Source organism: Cryptomeria japonica, chromosome 7 (assembly GCF_030272615.1).
Source record: "Cryptomeria japonica chromosome 7, Sugi_1.0, whole genome shotgun sequence".
Taxonomy (NCBI): Eukaryota; Viridiplantae; Streptophyta; class Pinopsida; order Cupressales; family Cupressaceae; genus Cryptomeria; species Cryptomeria japonica.
In genome coordinates this window covers 302,995,521-303,018,122 of record NC_081411.1, presented here as the reverse complement: position 1 = coordinate 303,018,122, position 22,602 = coordinate 302,995,521, and the positions used below count along the sequence as shown (strand labels likewise).

At 32.6% G+C, this 22,602-nt stretch overlaps 2 protein-coding genes across 2 annotated transcripts; both read right to left on the bottom strand.

The window, feature by feature from the left end:
* Positions 1 to 1,433: 1,433 nt before the first annotated feature.
* Positions 1,434 to 3,635, bottom strand: LOC131856255 (protein HOTHEAD-like). The gene is made up of 4 exons (XM_059207744.1): positions 3,496 to 3,635; positions 2,730 to 3,380; positions 1,763 to 2,588; positions 1,434 to 1,666 (listed from the first exon to the last, which is right to left on the bottom strand). Exons 1-4 carry the CDS (start codon positions 3,590 to 3,592, stop codon positions 1,624 to 1,626), a joined length of 1,617 nt encoding a protein of 538 aa, XP_059063727.1. The 5' UTR covers positions 3,593 to 3,635; the 3' UTR covers positions 1,434 to 1,623.
* Positions 3,636 to 19,378: 15,743 nt separating this feature from the next.
* Positions 19,379 to 21,579, bottom strand: LOC131856254 (protein HOTHEAD-like). Its single transcript, XM_059207743.1, has 4 exons — positions 21,440 to 21,579; positions 20,674 to 21,324; positions 19,707 to 20,532; positions 19,379 to 19,610 (listed from the first exon to the last, which is right to left on the bottom strand). Exons 1-4 carry the CDS (start codon positions 21,534 to 21,536, stop codon positions 19,568 to 19,570), a joined length of 1,617 nt encoding a protein of 538 aa, XP_059063726.1. The 5' UTR covers positions 21,537 to 21,579; the 3' UTR covers positions 19,379 to 19,567.
* Between the last annotated feature and the right edge of the window lie 1,023 nt (positions 21,580 to 22,602).

The following is a 22,602-nucleotide window of genomic DNA, read 5'->3' as shown; positions in this document are numbered from 1 at the left end:
AAAAAATGTAGGTTAAAATTCTAATTCCTCTCCTTGGCGATGGTATTCTTATCTATTTTTGGTGTCTTCCTTACACAACTTAGAATATCACATAGACATCACAATGTACAAACACATGGGAAATTATGTCACCTCAAAAGGAAATTATGTCTGTAGTCATTGTTTGGTTGTTTGGTGGTTCATCATTGGTTTTTGTGTTCTTTGTTTTTTGTCTAGGTGAGCATTCCTCATCTGCCCTAGGTGTTGTTGTTTAGAAATTATGTAAAGGTTCAAGCCTATCATGCCTTTTATTAATCAAAACTACAATACATGAATTATTTGAAAAGTTATTTTAGAACCCATTAGAGGTATGGAACAAAAATATGTAGGTTAAAATTATAATTCCTCTCCTTGGTGATGGTATTCTCATCTATTTTTGGTGTCTTCCTTACACAACTTAGAATATCACATAGAGAGGACAACGTACAAACACAAGGAAAATTATGTCACCTCAAAAGGAAATACATAGCTCCTTATGAGAAGATATACATCGCTAAATGTTTAATTGTATTAATCCTAAAAGTGGAATGCAACACTCAAAAAGAAGATTAATGATAAGAAAAGATCAAATTGAAGTGTATATGATTTGTATTAAAGGAAACATTACGAATGAAATATTGACACATTTAGCTACTTAGAACATAGTCTAACTGCAAATGTTATTTTTGATTTCTACATCTAGTTTAAATTTAATACATTTAGAAATCACTTTAGTTGAAAATCACCTGGTATTCCATTTAATATTAGAATATAAGATAGTATTATCTATTATTGATTAATATATTCTTATATATCTATTATATATTTAATCTTATCTATTCATAATGAATTAATAATTTTTGTTTGAATTAAAGTAAACATGCAAGGGAGCACATTCTAGCTAGTTTCTATTTATATTTTTTGTTGAAGAAAGTAAAATTTTAGATTTTCTAGTATTGAACTAGCAAAAGGTAAAAATTATATTAATTAGATTGAAAATTAATTTTATTTTACTTTAAATAATATACTTTTAATGTAATTCTATCTACTTTTAAATTAATAAAATTCTTTAGCCATCGATAAAAAAATAATAATAATATACTTTCAAAAATATTTGGTCTTCAATTCTAATAGAAAAATAGTCATATTATTGCAAACCATCAATGCATGTCTAACAATGACTGAATTTGCATGTAATTCTTATTTTTAAATTATAGATTTCACATTAAAAGTCCATAAATTAAATAGATAACCATACATTTAATGCACACTACAAAGCATAGGTTCAATGAATAAAATAATTAATGTTAATATCCATCCACATATCCTATACACATGAATTTAAAATATATATATATAGTTGGCAATAGTTGAATAGTAAATATTGTACAATAAATTGAAATCATCAAACCTTGTAACTAAAGAAGTGCATTGATATTCCACAACACTATAAATTTTAGTGTTATCAATTCATAATATAATTATAAATTACATCATGATTATTTATGTAATCTGGGATTACAGCACAAATGGTATTATTCTGCTGGATAATGTAAGGATACAATATAACATATTTATTTGAAGAAAATTTAATTTATAGTATTTTCAATTTTGCATGCGTTCTTGGAGGATGCGAAGTCCCATGTACCTGCATACATGACAAACAAAACAAGTGTGTCATTAAGATGATAGATTAAAAAAATTCCATAATAATATAGCTTACATTAAGATATAAGGAAACTACCTTCCAAGCATCATAGTAGTGGCTTGAGGATTTGTCCCTGGGCTATCCTTGTAAATAGAATTGTCAACAATCCTTAGACTATCAACGCCTTTGACACGATACCTTTGATCAATAACAAGGTCAACTTGACATCCTCCATGATAATGCCATATTGATGCTAGTGTATCTTTGCAAAACTTGGCCAAGGCATCATTGTCTGATGGATTTTCTGGCAGTGCCGATCCACTAAATCGAAGCATCTTTGTGTTTCCACTAACATTAAATGCAAACTCTTGAATAGCAGATGTCATGCTAATATGAGACAATGTCTTCACACCAACCATACATTCTTGTAGATCTAAAGGATTAGAAAAATAATTATATCTTACATAAGGAGTATCTAGGGGATCTTTGCTTCTAAGCCACAGCTCACCCCTTGATAAGGGATATGCCACTTTACTAAATATTGCACCTAAATATTGTTTATGAGTGGCATTTATTTCTCTGAAATAGCTAGTAGGCTCAATGTAAATGTTTGAATTGTCTATTATACCTACAACCTGTATGTTACCAAATTCCAATGGTTTAGGAGATTCGATGACAACTGTTGAACGAGGTGGATCTTGAACCCCTTTCCCTACTGATTTCAGATCTAAATGCACAGTAATATTCAATTTTTCTAACTCATCTGATGGGCCTATTCCACTTAATAGTAGAAGTTGGGGGCTACCTATGGGTCCTGCGGACAAAATAACCTCACTCAGATCTGATGATTTGTTGGCTGATACTTGATAAGACTTGCCATCGGTGCTACTGATGAAGTCCACGCCACTGGCTTTCAACTTCCCTGCAACATTATTCACAATCTGACAATCAAAACCTATAGAAATAATAAAAATCGGAGAGTTTGTTATATAGTTTTTGCTTTTAATTTAAATAGAAATAAGAAAGATATGGATATATATAGGATACAGAATGTACAACGTACCTGTTGAGGAATCAAAGAGGATTCTGCTGGCTGTAGCATTCAGAAGAACTACAATGTTATCTGGATTTGCATATTGTAAAAGATCTGCAGCTGTGTGTCTACTACCTTTCTTGTCAAAAATTGTAGCACTTATCTTGGTGCCTACCAAATTATCCAGAGTATACCCATGATAAGGAAGCACCCCAGCTTCCAAAAGTCCATCCCGGACAGCAGAACTCCAAACAAAAAGCTTGTCTGGTTTGAATGCATTCAATCTCTCCACCCATTCAAATGACTCATTCACAAGCTTCTCGTCCCATCCCATCTTTCGAATATATTGAAGGCTTGCCCTGCTGTAGAAGCCAGCATTGACGGATGTTCCACCTCCCAGAACCCTTCCCCTTGCCGTCTGCACTCCATCTTCTGTCACAAATCCCTCAAGTTCATAGGGATAATCACTGGCGTTGCCAAAAACCTTGAAAAAGTCTTTATTGTCTGCAGTGACGGGATTTCCATAGGGAGAGCCTCCCCTCTCCAATACCAAAACAGAATAATTCTGTGACAGTGTTGCTGCCAGAGGACATCCAGCTGTACCTCCTCCAACGATAATGTAATCATACGTTCTCGCAGCAGCCTTTTCAGCATCTGCTGTCATAAATGAATATGGATATTCTGCGGACGTCAACAACATAGATGTTACATATGGAAAATAAATGATCAATTTTCTTATCTGTATTTCTCTAGAGGAAAATAGAATTTAAACAAAAGATTTAGCAAATATAATGACCTAAGTTCTGCGTTGCCTCCACTGGACAAAACAGGTGATGATGATTCGTAAATAAAAGCAGACATGAAATTAAAAAGAATAGGATCTCCATTCTCATTTATAATCAAACTTCTCCTAGATATTTGAATTTGAAATCAATCTAACTGATGAAGGTTAATGAATTGAGGTGAAATATGGCTGAATTTATAGATGATCCCCAATTACGATGGCTGTCGTTCTACTTTTCGTGTCAATTCACAACACTATTCCGATTGGGGAAGGTGACCAAATACAGGTCATCAATGTTTTTGTTCACGGCTATTCCTAAATATTATCCTATTTAATAGACGAAGGTAAATGAAAATAAGATAATTATTAAAAATTAAATAAATTAAAATTAACCCAATAAAGATAAGAAGAGAAAAGCATTTTGTTAAACATCATTACGAAAGATTTCAATGTAACAAAAGCAACAAAAAGTAGCAAGCGAATAAAAAAATATGATTACTATAATGTCCGTTACACTGATATATAAAATTAGTGAGTGGCTAAGCTGTGGTCAAATGTGTTTGAGTTACTCATTTCTGAGCGATCTATAATTGTTGTGACGTCTTTGACTAGGTAAAATTGAAAAGTCAGCAACTGCTATTCGGTTCATCTTGAACTGTTCATCTTCCTTGAACTTGACGCAGAAGACGTGAAAGTATTGTAAACATTATTGAAGCGAGCTAATCTCAGCCTTATCGTAAATTTATTTAGTTATGCGTGTCCCTTGTTCACTGGGTTGGAGGGTGGAAATGGATGATATCTATTGATTTTTTTTGTGCATTCGGTCGTAAAATTTGAATTTTCCTCTCATAAGAAGGATGAAATGGATAATACGAATTGGTCTCTTTTTCATCGTCTAAGAAGGTTTGTAAAATTTGAATTTTCCTTTCATAAGAAAGATGAAATAATGAAATAGATGATAGCGCTTATGTGTGCAAAATTATTAATATTATTCTCTTTAATTAAATTTTAATCATGTTTAGTGCATGGAACAATTCATTAAAATTACAATTTTTTTGGTGTGATTAATCATGTCTTTCGAATTAAAGAAAAAATAGTAAAGAAATTGACTCGTCTATTTTATTTCACAATTTTTGTAAATTTTTTTTAATTGACTTTCAATGAGAGCTAAAAATTTGAATTCTATCTTGAAGGGCTCGACAAAAGAGATAGTTATGGGAATGAGGAAGACAAGGATGAAGATAGTTGTGATAGTGCCGATGACAAGGTAAAAAAATGAATGGAATAGTTCCTAGGATGTGAACGATAAGAAAAGAGCCTTTGACCTTTGGCTTCAAGTCCAAGATAAGGCCTTTGTGATGTGTTCTGCTAGGAAGGTTCTTTCCCATGTGAAGTCTATCGATTTATTATTATTTTCAAGGGTATAGAATGTATGGTTTGAGTTGTGCCTTCTTCATACCTATGTCTATGCTTCCCTCTCCTCAAATAGCACCGTTGGTTGGTGTGGAGGCAATTTTGTTAATTATTATTTACACCTAGGTCTATGTTGTGCTATTTTTCATAGTCCAATGTTCTACATTGTTAGTCTACACTGAGAATCATCGTAATCATGTCCCCTACAAATATTTTGAATTTGAGACATGCATTTTGGATTAGAATAAGGTGATCATTTCGAATAAGTATATACATTTAAGGGGTTTCCTACTAGGGTGATTATAGAATAGTGTAAGAAGATAGTTATATCTTTGTAGTGTAGATAATTGTATGACTAATATATTAATTAAAAATAAAAATTATATCCAAAATTTAATCTTTGTTAGACATGCATTGATAGCTTCAAAAAAGTATTGCTATTTTTCTATTAGAGTTGAAGACCAAAAATTTTAAATAGTATATTTTTAATGTACAATAAAATTAATTTAATTATATTAAATATAAATGTTACAATTTTATAGTTGAATACTAGAAAATCTAAAATATATAATTTCTTACATATAATATTAGGTATAACTACTGTATACAAAATTTCTATATTATTAAATTTATGTAATATTTGGGACAAATTAAATATTAAATTAATTAATAACCTTCAATAAATACTTATTTCTTTGCTAGTAACACTATCGTGCTCTAGAATTTAATAAAATATTGGTCAACTTAAATCAAAATTAATTTTCATACATCGACAATATCATTAATACAGTTCTCACACTTCTCACACTTCTTTCTTAAGCTCCGTAGATAGACTTCTCACACTTCTTTCTTTCTTCAGCTATCTGCATCAATCATATCTGATCACTATGACACACTTCAATTTTTTAATCTTGATTTTCCTCTATATTTCTCTTGCATACATATATACATACATGCGTACATCTCATATATATATTGATTCATATATCAAGTCGGCCATATATGGCTTACATGCTATTACAATGCACATCATGAATTTTACTTGAATAAGTCGATGAAAGATATAACAAAAAATAGAGCTAACTAGGATATACATGTTATCCATAAAGTTTAACCATGTCCCAAAAATGCAAGGTCATTATCGACCAAGGAAAGAAATGTGGTTGTGACAATAAACTATTCTATTCTCAAGTAACAAAGCAACTAAGAGACTGAATTTAAAAAGCAAGCATTTCACCTTTTTGGGATCTAAAACATGTGAAATCTGAAATAAAGGTATATTTGATACATATAACTTTACTACCCAAACCAATAAACCATATCTGCAACTGCAAAGGAACACAGAGAAAAACATGATGGATAGAATCACCAAAATGTCAGAGCAACAAAACAAGTTAACAAAAATATGTTGACATCAATGATAACCGGTAACCAATACAACTTTGTCCTTTATCAACGAAAAAATTCCAACAATCTCCCCCTTTGTCATTGGTGGCAACATGTATTTTAAAAAAAGAAATTGCCATACAAGACATTGACTTCACAAAAACTCAAAACTTCACATCTTTATACATTCTTTATTCATTTTATAAATCTCTACAATGTCCCCCCATTTACATCAAGGACAAACGGTATCAAAAAGATACCTATACAAGTCTTAAAAAAAAACTAAAATTATTTTGTTACCTCTCTGGGAAAAAATCTCCTTGTACTTTTCTTTGATTTGCAGGAGAAAAGAATTGGAAGAACTAGTAGCAGATTTAAATGTCATGCAATGATAATTTTATTTTACAGGAAGGTCAGTGGCACTAATCAACTCATCTGGGACTAGGAGGTTCAACTCTGCCTTCTTAGCATCATCCAACATTTGATTATAATCATCCATTCTACTTTGAACAATCTTGTGGATTTATAAGTCACATCACTTCTTAAAAAATTTCCCCTTACATTTTGTCTAAGTCTTCAACTTTTCTTTCGGTCACCGTGGCTTTCCTTTCGGTTGGGTTGTTTTGAGTTGCAGTTTACCTGTGCATGCGACATGTTGGCACAACGTGCCTTTTCAATAGCCTCTTTTTCTCTAGGTCACAGAGACCCTCTTGAGCGCCACGTGGTGTCATTATTTTTCCCCTGTGAGCTCGTTTGGAGTTTGAAGAAATAAATGTTTTGGAATACGTGGCAGCCTCGCAGGTTGTTTTGACGTTACAGTTTTGCTGCAAGGTGAAACTCCCCATCCTTTCGCCATGTGTCACTCCAAGGAAACTATCGAAAACTCCATGCACTCGACTAACAAGAAGTGATATTCTTCTCATGAGGTGCAAGCAGTATGAGTAGCCACGAACCAGTTTTGGGCCACTGTTCTAGATGTCTAGGATCTTTGTTGTAGGAGAATGATTTGAATGACTTTTTCATTTGATTAATGAAAAGTTGGGATTTGTTTGAGCTACAGGTGGAAGCATTCATCACTTTGCAAAATGATGACTTGGTACCAGCTAGCGTTTTTCACTATGCTTTCTTGTTTTTCCCTATAGCAGGCAGTTAGGGCTTTCTCTTTTTAAGGGGAAATATTTGTAGGAGAAAGGACTCTAAATTTTACATTCTAGGTAATGTAGATAGTATTTTAGCATCAACAGTGTTATTATTTTTTGAATTGAAGTAATCAAACTATGCCTCAGGCCTTTTGGGTTTTTTCGTTCAGTACGCATTAATGGTTTTTTGTGCAATTTGATATTCAATCTCATCTCTAGTAATGTATGCATTAACTCTGCTAATTTAAATATATTATGTAATCTTTCATTTTGGTAGAGGTTTGTGTATTCTTTGCTTCATGTTTCAAGAAATATTTGAATGTACCTTAAGAATTGTTGTAGATTGCTGAATGGGCCTAAGAATTATATGTATTTGAAGTTCTATGTGTTGGTTGTTCAATACAATTTCAAGTTAGGAATATCGCCTTAGATTAGTTAGTTTTTTATGTTCCTTCTTTCTCTTTTCCCTCTTAACGAATGAAGAGCCGACTTCCAAAACCTCAAAGGTTACTTTGTGAAAATGGATCGGTTCCCCAACACCGAGTTTCCCATAAGGTTGCATTACTAGAAGCAATTTTAGAGATCAATAGTTCCTTTTTTGGAATTCTTAGTTGGATTGAAATTTTCTTAGCGAAAGTGGATGTATGAACCATAGGCCTATTACTACATCTCAAACTATTCTGAATCCAAACCTGTTGGTTCCATCCTTGGTAACAATGCAAACTAGAAGCTCAAGAGGTGGTATAGGAGTCCAAATTCAAGCCCCTGTACAAATGGAAATCCCTCCTTCTCGAAACTTTGTTACATGGAATAGTGGGAGTCCCCTTACTCCACCCGCTCCTCTAAACCAGTGGGAAGTTATTCTGACCTCTGCATTAAAAGCTTTGCCAAAATTCACTTGAGAGGATTTTAAAACCCTTGGAGAGAACTTGCAAGATGTGGCATTAAGGCTTCTTGTAGCCTCTTTTAAAGAGAAGGACAAAAAATGTATGGTTCTCTTATACCAAATTCAATAGGTGACTGGGATTAGTTGGGAGATCGATTTTTTGAACGCTTCACCGAAAAGAGAGATAGATCTTCCTTGTTGCAGCAGTTGATCACTATTAAGTGGGCTCCTCAAGAATCTATAATTTATTTTATTACTAGGTTCCAAAATAATTCGCATAGGATACCTTTGATAGACAGTCCTCCTACAAATATGGCTTTTCTTTTCTACCTTAATGCCTTCAATTTGGAAATATCCATTATGATTCAATCCCTAGGTGAGAGATGCATATTAGCTTCCAGTGTGAGCAGTAAATAACCTTATTGATGTAGGTAAAATCCCTCCAAGACCATCTGTGTTGGTATTTCCTAAACTGTCAAGCCAATCACTTGAACAAGCACTCCCAAGTACATGTGCATTATAGTCTATGTATATATACCCAAATGCCCAACAAACCAGTGCCCCTTCATCCACCTCCCTAGCGATTTATGTAAGTAACATGAAGAGCTTGTTAAGGACCTTAAGAAAAATAATGATGAATCTAAAAAGGCAATAGGAAACACCTATTAGGCCCCCTTTCCAAAATTATCAAGGAGGAAGACCTACGAATCAAAAAACTTGTTCTGGGCAGGTGTGAGGGTTTCTTAGAGACAAGCAGACAACTAGATCATACCCATTCTAACCCCTTTGCAAGACATACCACCTAATAAAAGTAGGGAGTTGGTAGTGGGTTCGAATAAATTCGTGGATATAACTAGTTCTTGGTGTTTCCCCTGCAATGATGCTCATATGCCATGAAATCGCTCATGAGGAAACTTGCAATAAAAGGTTCCAGAACAAAGAAGTAAAGGAATGAATCCTTTAACTGGGGTATACACTTCCCTAAGGATGGAAGACAAGGTATGCTTACAATTCCAATGAAGAGTATGTCTTTCGAACAAGAAGCATAAATTTCCCCAAATCATGCCCTTTTCTCATGGTTGGAGGGTGAAGAAGTGGTGTTTACAAATCACGCTTATGCATCATCCTCAAAGACACTCCAGATGTAATTTAATTATAACATTCTCTTGAAATATTGATTTACAAGAGAACCTATTGTGCAGTAGCTAAAGGAAAGATCAAATAAGTGCCAAGACCAACCCATTGTAGTTTCCACATTTTAAAAGTCCAAAGAGTTCACTCCCTAGAAGACTAAAGAATCAAAATCTCCCATCCATATAGCTCTTCATGTGGTGAAACAAATAAAGAAGGCTCCTGCAAATGTGTCCTTATGGGATATTCTCACTATTCTAGAATACAAGAACCATTTACGGGAAGTGCTTGGTGAAACACAGAAGCCTACAACCAAATCTACAACAAATACATCACGCATGGAAGGTAAAGAACTAGAGTTTGAAGATTAGACACAATCATCAACCGTACTCACTAATAAGGGATAATTTTCTACTAATAGACAGGAAGGTAAATAGAAACCTACTCCTTTCTTTTTGAATCTCATTGTAGGAGATAAATTACTCCATAATTCTACGATTGATTCTAGGGACAACACCATATAATGCCTAAGAAAATAGAAAAAGTCTTAAAGCTAGAATATGGGCCCCTAAGAAGAGGAGTCATGCAACTTGATGGGATCAAGGTCTAAGATATAGGTTTAATTAAGAGCCTCCCACTTACCTTATTTCCTTGCCCAAGCATCATAGTTCCACCAGAAGTGGTGATTATTGATATTCCCCCTATCTTTGGTATTTTCTTATCTAGAGATTTTCCTACAAAAAAGAGCAGGATACTTCTTGCTAGACTGGTCTAACCTTCTCCTTAGAACCAAGCATGGAGATAAATTAAAAATACTATCTGAACCCTTACATTTAGAGAACATAGCTGATGAGGCCATGATCAACTTTGAACAAACTCATACCTCCTTTACCAGAAATTAGATGAGGTGTGTTGAATTGCTTTAAGATGAGGAAGTAATCGGTGATCAGACCCCAAACTAGAAATTTTCCCTTTATGAATTAATAGATTTTGATCCCTATAGAAATTAATATGCCGAAGGAATCAGAACTTACGTGATCTTTGTGAGGATCAAATAATTACCATGGTGTCAAAAGATTCAAAATACAAGGAAAAAGAAGAATACGATTGGAACTCAAAGCTACGGACCTTATAATTTGATAGAGAAAGATTTAAAATAGGATCTGATGCAGGTATTCATCTAACATATTTTTCTGAGGAGCACACCATTAGATCTTTCAATTTATATTTTACAGATCATATGGGTACAATTGCATTCCAGTTTGATGTTGTTTCAAGTTTGTTAGAAAATAAACACTCGGTCCGGGTGATTGCTAGGCCATTCATAACAGATAAAGATTTAAATTGGTTTGAGTATTTGAAAATGATGAACATATAGCAATATTTATACAAAAATCATGTGATTTTTCTGAACATTTACAAATTGACTTAAATATAAAACAAAGACTCACTAGACACTTCCATAAAACAAAGGCTAAGACCAAGGACACAAGTAGGGGAAAGTGTCGTCACAGGCTATCTCATAGAAAAAATTAGATCCTAGGGGCTCACCCCGACACCCATGATACCCATGCATAACTGTCTCAACCTTTAAGAGAATCAAGGGCGTACAATTTACCTCTCCAAGGCCTTCCCAAATCTCATCCCGAGCCTATACTAGCACTCTAGGCCATGAGTGGAGCACCAAAATATTTCATTATCTTATTAATGTAAAAACCTACTACCCAACCCATCAAGATTAATTATTTCTAATTATCACTTTTGTACAATACAACTTACAATTAGATCTCCTAGCAGTCTAAATCTACAAGAATCCTTACAATGGACCTCTTTGTAGTTCATCTCTCGTGACCTTGGCACTTACTTGGAAGCCACTTCCGTTCGCATGCTTCTAAGGTCTAGGGATAAAATATATCTCATAAATCACCAACATATTCCAGAATTCTATGATATACATTATCAAATTGGTCCGCATATACAATCCGAACCAATACAAGAAACTTTCCTCCCAAACATAATATTCCAACAAGATATATGAAAAACATCACATAAATCCATAAAAAATCCAAATAATCAATTCAAAAAATCCGTCATAGAAAATTTCAACTCTAAAAAATAGTCTTTGGTTTAACTTAGATTAGCAAAAATCTTAGAAAATCTGAAAAAAATTCCAAAATATCAAAAAGACCAGAATAGTGCACTTGACAACAGTTTTTGTGCACTCACCTATTCATTCAGTGATTTTACAAATTTGTTTAGCACATATTATAATTCTTTTAGCGCATTTAAAATACAATATAGCACCTTCATAATACAGTCTAACGGATATATGTCACGCAGATTAGTGCGTATGATAAATAAAATGGTGAATATATAAATTCTTGTAGCGCATATGAAAAAAAAGCAAAATGTGACATAAAAATTATATAAAGTCCATAAACAAATTAAAAAAAATGCAAAATAGTGTTCAATATAATCGAATCAATCTGAAAAAAGACATTTATCACTCATAAATAAAATAAATAACTCCAACCAAAAGATTCATCCATAAAAGGGAATTTCTCGGCAAGACTTGAAATCAAAGCTCTCATAAGGAATAAACAGAGCATTGATTTAAAAACACAGAAAACCCATGCACATAAATAGTTTTCGATAAGAACCAATTTAGATCCAAAATAATCACAAACAATAATAATAATACATGAATGATAAAGCTTAGAAGCAATTCTTGACCATACTCAGAACTCGGAAACCCTCATGCACGGTAAATAAAATACTGATAATATTATTTACACATATTTTTCTCCATTAATTAAGAAGGACATTTTAGACATGAAAAAGACATGTTTTCCTTTAAAATTAAAATACTTAAATAAAATTAACAAGAGAAAAGAAATCTTCAACTTGGAAAATTAGAACAAAGGACTAAATTTGAAGGAAGTTGAAGCGCAATCAACAACTAGAAAACACCAATGCAATCCATAGCCAAAAAGAAATCTCCCAATGCATAATCCACAATGAACAATTGTACAGAAAAACCACTTTGAAATGAAAAAGAAATCTTTCGCTAGAAAATCCCACATCACTAGTAATTCTCTAGAGAAATAATGCAAAGCTTTTCCCAAAATTTAACCAATGGAATAAAATGCAAAACTCCCTTAAAAATTCTCCAAAAAGCCCGAAATAAAACATATGAAAAAATCCTTAAAATAATAATATCAATAATAATAATCTTGCATGAACAAAACCCAATTAGAAATTTCAATGCAAAGCATAAAGTTCACTCCAATTTCACCTTCGAAAATAAAGAGAAAATAATTAAAAATAATAATTACTAAATAAAAATACCAACTAATCAATCAAGCCAAATAAAATGAAAAAAAAGAATAAATAATTAATTAACAATTAAATTTTAAATCTTCAAATAAATAATCAACTAAATTCCCAATTAAATATTAAAGCTTCAATTAAATAATTCCAATAAAATAATTTATTTATTAATATTAACCTTGCAATTAATATTATCTATTAATTACACATTAGAACTCTTAAAATTATGAAGCCGGGTGGAGTCAATGTCTAGTACTTGAAATCTTGCATAACAACTTAGCCAAACTAATAGAACTCACAAGGTATAGACTTGGCCTAGAATGTGATACGCCATTATATAATTCGTTGTTTTAAACATTCCATTGGGATTGGAGACATTCTCATACTGTGAAGCCGGGTGGAGTCAATGTCTAGTACTTGAAATCTTGCATAACAACAAATTTCTATACACAACATAAATGTGTGTGTGTGCGTGTGTGTGTGTGTGTGTGTGTGTGTGCATGCGTGTGCGTGAAAGGAGAATCGCAACATCACACCCCACTCACAATGAGTGGTATGACATTGTCCCTTCCACGTACACAACGACAATACATCATAAAGATAAATAATCATTAATATCATCATCATGTCAAATATAATTATGAAGTAAAGTTAGCATATATCCTAATAACATCATAAGTAAATATAGTTTATTGAATATGCAAATATAAATAAACATGAATCTCAACATCAAGATAGACCATAATGTACCATCATCTATATAAAGCACAATGTATCATCTATCAACATGTAATATCCATCATCAGAAACATATTTAAAACCATAAGCATCTACCATGAGTGTCATAAATGTACCTAAACAAGTCCATGAATGTCTATCCATGCATCAAAATTAAAGTATGTCAAGGAGGCACACTACATATCATCCTCTTTCACCAAGATACTCTCATGGGGGAGACACACATTAAGAGAACAATAAACATTATTCTCCAATAGTTCATCCCAAAGAAGGAGATCATTTAGATAAGAGTTAATAATATCTTCTTGCATCAATATTTCCTCTTTAGGGAGAGAAACTTTGGGAGATGAATCATTGAAAAGTTCTTAAACATATTTTCGTATATGTTAAATCTTTGAAGCTTAAGAGAATCCTTTTGCCCCAAACTTCCAAACTCAGAAGAATCAAAGAATCAAGAATCTCCCACTAAGATCAAAATTTTTCTCAGCATTTCTCCCCCTTTGACATTAAGGACAAAGTTAGAGTTCTAAAATTCAAAATTTTTATTTACACATGTGCACACATAGTCCTTATATATTCAATTTTTTTTTGAAGATATCAACATAAGATCTTCAATGAGTCCAAGTGACTATCCTAGCTTTTCTGCAGTTCTATAGATTCTCCAATACAGTTGTGAACCCACTAAGAAATTAAGTTGGTGCCCTCGCCGTCTTCACATAATTTGGATTGACACTAGCCAGAGCATCTTTAGCATCTTTGAAAGCACTTTGCATAATATCCAACTTAAGAGTAATAGGACTTCTAACTTAACTAGCTCTCCAAAATATTTTATCCCGGTCATAGTTCAAGCTCCTAATTTTCTCAAGTAGAGATGTTACTTAATTCTCATGACTACTCAAATATTCTCTCAAGGATTTAACTGATTGAGATATTTATTAAAGGTTATTCTCATGTACCTTAGACTTCTACTCAATATCTACAATGAACTTGTTAAAAAATAGACATGATGTACAAATTTCCACCTACAGACAGTCCATCTTGCATTCTCTTCACACATTCTCGTAATGTCGGTTTATCTTTGGCAATAATTCATTTCAATTTTTGAAGCCTTTTTACATTAAATTCATTTAGAACTTTTTCTTCAGCTGACCATTCATAAGACTCAAAATGTTTGTCAACATAATTAATCAAACTCTTCAATCACCTGGATGGAGTATCTGAAGTATCCTTTTGAAACAAGGGCATCGACTTCTCAAGAACATTGGTTTCCAAATTTAGTAACATATTATCCTCAGCATGAAACTTCAAAAGATCTTTACTGGCTTTGGCTTGTGCGAATAATGCAAGTTGAAGTTTTTGAATTGGGGACAAAGAATCCAAGTTGATAGGACCTTGAATGAATTCTAGGTCATCAATGACTCTCTTTCCCTTTACTTCTTTTGTAGTGTGTGCTACTTAAGTTTTGATTTCAACCCTGACATTCATTTTTTCTTTTTTTGCATTCACCTTAGTGACCAAATGGTCAACTGCAACAATCAGAGGATTCTCATCTTCGTCCTTTCCTTCCTCAGGTTTTCTTGTATCCTCTACTCCAATTTCTTCTTGCACACTAACTTTTGCATGCTCAGAAGTATCATCTGCTATCTGCTCGATTTTCGTATTGATTTGAGATGTCATATTCTATTGTTCTAGATGATGTTCTTTCTTCCCTTTAGTTTTCTTTACCTCATACCAATTTTCAAACAAAACTTTTGTGTAAATATTTTTTCAGTCTCGTTTGAAACTTCATCATATTCCCTAGCGTGATTTTCTTTACCTTGTGTTTGCTTCTAAATTAGTTCTTAGTAAGCTTTAGCAGTCTATCTATCTCCACTGTAGTGATGATTGAATATAAGTTAACCAACACATATTCCTTCAGTCTCTCATCTTCCTTACAAGAAGTTTGTCTTCTATCATCCAAAATGTCATACAAGTTTTGGGGTATGACAAACATTAGTTCAATCAATTCTTTACTATACACATTAAGATATTCTAAGGTGGCCTTTTCTAGAGTTCTCTTATTGGAGTCATCAAAATTGCCATACCACTCAGATAGTGGTTTCAAATTATTGTTATCAACTACTTAATTTACAATATGCTCTAATTTTATAGGAGGAACAATAATAAATTTTCCTTGATTCAAAGCTTCATCAAACTTTCATGCTTTAGATTTCTTACCAGATCTTGTATGTATAGTCATATATATGCACCCACACACACACATAGACACATACATGCACATACACATATACATATATAGATACACATACACATACACATACACATACACATACACATACACATACACATACACATACACATACACATACACATACACATACACATACACATATATATAAAAATATACATACATACATACATACATATATAAAAATATACATATACATATATATATATATATATATATATATACATATATATATATATATATATATATATATATATATATATATATATATATATATATATATATATATATATATATTTCTTTGTCTATGTGTATGCGTGTATATATATAAAAATTATATATATATATATATATATATATATATATATATATATATACATATGTATATATACAAACATTTGTAAACAATTCTAAATAATATATATTTTTATAATAAAATATTTGATTGTGTAAAGATTAACAAGGGAGCAACGCCTCCAAATAGACCATTCCTTTGATTCTTCCGCATGTGGTTGGTTCAATTTTGTTCCTCTCTCTGGTCTTTGTCTAGTTATTTGGTGGTTCCTCACTAGTTTTTTATTTTTATTTTTTATGGGTAGTTGTGCATTCCTCATGCACCCTAGGTGTTGTTTCTTAGTGGTTATGTAATTATTCAGGTCTATCTCGACTTTTATTAATCAAAACTACAATATGATGAATTATTTGAAAAGAACATTTTAAAACCCATTAGAGGTATGGAAGAAAAATATGTGGGTTAAAATTATAATTCCTTTCCTCGGTGATGGTGTTCACATCTATTTATGGTGTCTTCCTTACACAATTAAGAATATCACATAGACACTGGAATGTACAAACACATCAAAAAATTACGTAGCTCCTTATGAGAAGTTATACATCATTAAATATTTATTTATTGTATTAGCAAAGTCACTTTCCCCAACCGTCATAAGTGTTGTCTTGTGCAAAGTGATAGCTTTTGTTCTCCTGATTAGGTTTTTACTTATAAGCTCTTCGAGATAACAATGGGGCGTGACCTCATACAAATTGAACCAAATAGTTGTGATGATTTTAAAAATAATACCAAGTTGCTGCAGAAAGTGGTTAAGGGTAACCTTGCAAGCTATTTGGAAGGCATGCAGGGCTTTGATGCTGAGCTCTCCGAAAAAAAATCTCGGTTATGGGAGAAGGATGACCTAAACATTGGGGAAGTTGGTTTCAAAATCTCATCAGACACAATCACTACTATCACTAGATTACCAATGGAGAGAATAAATTTTCCAAAGAAGCTGAAAGGGTCCTATAAGGATGCATTTAGTATATTTTTGAAGCCCGACAAAGTGGTTTAGATGTTGTAGAATAGGCATAATATAGAGGACTTCTACAAAATTTGGAAAGATGCAGCCCTGTTGTGAAATACTTCACTTTGGATGGGCGGTTTAAAATATTTTATACCCAGTTCTTCCCTATGCAAAAACACCTTTGGTACAACATAAAAATGAATTTTTCCTTTTGGGTTTGTTCTTCTTTAACTCAATCAGTTGCTAGAGTAAAGTCCAATAATTCCCTTCCCTTTGAACATGGGTTATTTCTTAGGCTCAAGAACTTCCATCTAGCTTGATCCCTATCTAGTCGGTCTCCACTCATTCCCCCTAGCCTCTTGTCAGATTCTAATTTAGTGGTGGAGCTCTCAGGTGCCCTATTGTGAAACATAACCCCTTTGTTGCTTGTTTGTTTAAACCAAAGCTAATTCATACTTGCTTCAATCCTATCAGAGGAAAAAAATAGAAAATCTCCCCTAACCCTTTGTCTAAAGAAGTGGAGTTGCTGGAATCAGACGAGGACGAATTTTTTGAAGAATTTGATTTCTCCTCAGCCTTGGAATTGGAGTAGTCTCTAGTAGCCTCTGAGGATGTTTCCCCCTTGCTGCGGAGTAGACCACCCCTTTGTGTATTTTGTGGATTGCTGATTGGTTTTTGTTTTGTCTCTAGTCATTGTTTGGTTGTTTCTTGGTTCATCATTGGTTTTTGTGTTCTTTGTTTTTTGTCTAGGTGAGCATTCCTCATCGGCCCTAGGTGTTACTGTTTAGAAATTATGTAAAGGTTCAGTCCTATCATGCCTTTTATTAATCAAAACTACAATACGTGAATTATTTGAAAAATTCATTTTAAAACCCATTAGAGGCATGGAAAAAAAAAATGTAGGTTAAAATTCTAATTCCTCTCCTTGGCGATGGTATTCTTATCTATTTTTGGTGTCTTCCTTACACAACTTAGAATATCACATAGACATCACAATGTACAAACACATGGGAAATTATGTCACCTCAAAAGGAAATTATGTCTGTAGTCATTGTTTGGTTGTTTGGTGGTTCATCATTGGTTTTTGTGTTCTTTGTTTTTTGTCTAGGTGAGCATTCCTCATCTGCCCTAGGTGTTGTTGTTTAGAAATTATGTAAAGGTTCAAGCCTATCATGCCTTTTATTAATCAAAACTACAATACATGAATTATTTGAAAAGTTATTTTAGAACCCATTAGAGGTATGGAACAAAAATATGTAGGTTAAAATTATAATTCCTCTCCTTGGTGATGGTATTCTCATCTATTTTTGGTGTCTTCCTTACACAACTTAGAATATCACATAGAGAGGACAACGTACAAACACAAGGAAAATTATGTCACCTCAAAAGGAAATACATAGCTCCTTATGAGAAGATATACATCGCTAAATGTTTAATTGTATTAATCCTAAAAGTGGAATGCAACACTCAAAAAGAAGATTAATGATAAGAAAAGATCAAATTGAAGTGTATATGATTTGTATTAAAGGAAACATTACGAATGAAATATTGACACATTTAGCTACTTAGAACATAGTCTAACTGCAAATGTTATTTTTGATTTCTACATCTAGTTTAAATTTAATACATTTAGAAATCACTTTAGTTGAAAATCACCTGGTATTCCATTTAATATTAGAATATAAGATAGTATTATCTATTATTGATTAATATATTCTTATATATCTATTATATATTTAATCTTATCTATTCATAATGAATTAATAATTTTTGTTTGAATTAAAGTAAACATGCAAGGGAGCACATTCTAGCTAGTTTCTATTTATATTTTTTGTTGAAGAAAGTAAAATTTTAGATTTTCTAGTATTGAACTAGCAAAAGGTAAAAATTATATTAATTAGATTGAAAATTAATTTTATTTTACTTTAAATAATATACTTTTAATGTAATTCTATCTACTTTTAAATTAATAAAATTCTTTAGCCATCGATAAAAAAATAATAATAATATACTTTCAAAAATATTTGGTCTTCAATTCTAATAGAAAAATAGTCATATTATTGCAAACCATCAATGCATGTCTAACAATGACTGAATTTGCATGTAATTCTTATTTTTAAATTATAGATTTCACATTAAAAGTCCATAAATTAAATAGATAACCATACATTTAATGCACACTACAAAGCATAGGTTCAATGAATAAAATAATTAATGTTAATATCCATCCACATATCCTATACACATGAATTTAAAATATATATATATAGTTGGCAATAGTTGAATAGTAAATATTGTACAATAAATTGAAATCATCAAACCTTGTAACTAAAGAAGTGCATTGATATTCCACAACACTATAAATTTTAGTGTTATCAATTCATAATATAATTATAAATTACATCATGATTATTTATGTAATCTGGGATTACAGCACAAATGGTATTATTCTGCTGGATAATGTAAGGATACAATATAACATATTTATTTGAAGAAAATTTAATTTATAGTATTTTCAATTTTGCATGCGTTCTTGGAGGATGCGAAGTCCCATGTACCTGCATACATGACAAACAAAACAAGTGTGTCATTAAGATGATAGATTAAAAAAATTCCATAATAATATAGCTTACATTAAGATATAAGGAAACTACCTTCCAAGCATCATAGTAGTGGCTTGAGGATTTGTCCCTGGGCTATCCTTGTAAATAGAATTGTCAACAATCCTTAGACTATCAACGCCTTTGACACGATACCTTTGATCAATAACAAGGTCAACTTGACATCCTCCATGATAATGCCATATTGATGCTAGTGTATCTTTGCAAAACTTGGCCAAGGCATCATTGTCTGATGGATTTTCTGGCAGTGCCGATCCACTAAATCGAAGCATCTTTGTGTTTCCACTAACATTAAATGCAAACTCTTGAATAGCAGATGTCATGCTAATATGAGACAATGTCTTCACACCAACCATACATTCTTGTAGATCTAAAGGATTAGAAAAATAATTATATCTTACATAAGGAGTATCTAGGGGATCTTTGCTTCTAAGCCACAGCTCACCCCTTGATAAGGGATATGCCACTTTACTAAATATTGCACCTAAATATTGTTTATGAGTGGCATTTATTTCTCTGAAATAGCTAGTAGGCTCAATGTAAATGTTTGAATTGTCTATTATACCTACAACCTGTATGTTACCAAATTCCAATGGTTTAGGAGATTCGATGACAACTGTTGAACGAGGTGGATCTTGAACCCCTTTCCCTACTGATTTCAGATCTAAATGCACAGTAATATTCAATTTTTCTAACTCATCTGATGGGCCTATTCCACTTAATAGTAGAAGTTGGGGGCTACCTATGGGTCCTGCGGACAAAATAACCTCACTCAGATCTGATGATTTGTTGGCTGATACTTGATAAGACTTGCCATCGGTGCTACTGATGAAGTCCACGCCACTGGCTTTCAACTTCCCTGCAACATTATTCACAATCTGACAATCAAAACCTATAGAAATAATAAAAATCGGAGAGTTTGTTATATAGTTTTTGCTTTTAATTTAAATAGAAATAAGAAAGATATGGATATATATAGGATACAGAATGTACAACGTACCTGTTGAGGAATCAAAGAGGATTCTGCTGGCTGTAGCATTCAGAAGAACTACAATGTTATCTGGATTTGCATATTGTAAAAGATCTGCAGCTGTGTGTCTACTACCTTTCTTGTCAAAAATTGTAGCACTTATCTTGGTGCCTACCAAATTATCCAGAGTATACCCATGATAAGGAAGCACCCCAGCTTCCAAAAGTCCATCCCGGACAGCAGAACTCCAAACAAAAAGCTTGTCTGGTTTGAATGCATTCAATCTCTCCACCCATTCAAATGACTCATTCACAAGCTTCTCGTCCCATCCCATCTTTCGAATATATTGAAGGCTTGCCCTGCTGTAGAAGCCAGCATTGACGGATGTTCCACCTCCCAGAACCCTTCCCCTTGCCGTCTGCACTCCATCTTCTGTCACAAATCCCTCAAGTTCATAGGGATAATCACTGGCGTTGCCAAAAACCTTGAAAAAGTCTTTATTGTCTGCAGTGACGGGATTTCCATAGGGAGAGCCTCCCCTCTCCAATACCAAAACAGAATAATTCTGTGACAGTGTTGCTGCCAGAGGACATCCAGCTGTACCTCCTCCAACGATAATGTAATCATACGTTCTCGCAGCAGCCTTTTCAGCATCTGCTGTCATAAATGAATATGGATATTCTGCGGACGTCAACAACATAGATGTTACATATGGAAAATAAATGATCAATTTTCTTATCTGTATTTCTCTAGAGGAAAATAGAATTTAAACAAAAGATTTAGCAAATATAATGACCTAAGTTCTGCGTTGCCTCCACTGGACAAAACAGGTGATGATGATTCGTAAATAAAAGCAGACATGAAATTAAAAAGAATAGGATCTCCATTCTCATTTATAATCAAACTTCTCCTAGATATTTGAATTTGAAATCAATCTAACTGATGAAGGTTAATGAATTGAGGTGAAATATGGCTGAATTTATAGATGATCCCCAATTACGATGGCTGTCGTTCTACTTTTCGTGTCAATTCACAACACTATTCCGATTGGGGAAGGTGACCAAATACAGGTCATCAATGTTTTTGTTCACGGCTATTCCTAAATATTATCCTATTTAATAGACGAAGGTAAATGAAAATAAGATAATTATTAAAAATTAAATAAATTAAAATTAACCCAATAAAGATAAGAAGAGAAAAGCATTTTGTTAAACATCATTACGAAAGATTTCAATGTAACAAAAGCAACAAAAAGTAGCAAGCGAATAAAAAAATATGATTACTATAATGTCCGTTACACTGATATATAAAATTAGTGAGTGGCTAAGCTGTGGTCAAATGTGTTTGAGTTACTCATTTCTGAGCGATCTATAATTGTTGTGACGTCTTTGACTAGGTAAAATTGAAAAGTCAGCAACTGCTATTCGGTTCATCTTGAACTGTTCATCTTCCTTGAACTTGACGCAGAAGACGTGAAAGTATTGTAAACATTATTGAAGCGAGCTAATCTCAGCCTTATCGTAAATTTATTTAGTTATGCGTGTCCCTTGTTCACTGGGTTGGAGGGTGGAAATGGATGATATCTATTGATTTTTTTTGTGCATTCGGTCGTAAAATTTGAATTTTCCTCTCATAAGAAGGATGAAATGGATAATACGAATTGGTCTCTTTTTCATCGTCTAAGAAGGTTTGTAAAATTTGAATTTTCCTTTCATAAGAAAGATGAAATAATGAAATAGATGATAGCGCTTATGTGTGCAAAATTATTAATATTATTCTCTTTAATTAAATTTTAATCATGTTTAGTGCATGGAACAATTCATTAAAATTACAATTTTTTTGGTGTGATTAATCATGTCTTTCGAATTAAAGAAAAAATAGTAAAGAAATTGACTCGTCTATTTTATTTCACAATTTTTGTAAATTTTTTTTAATTGACTTTCAATGAGAGCTAAAAAT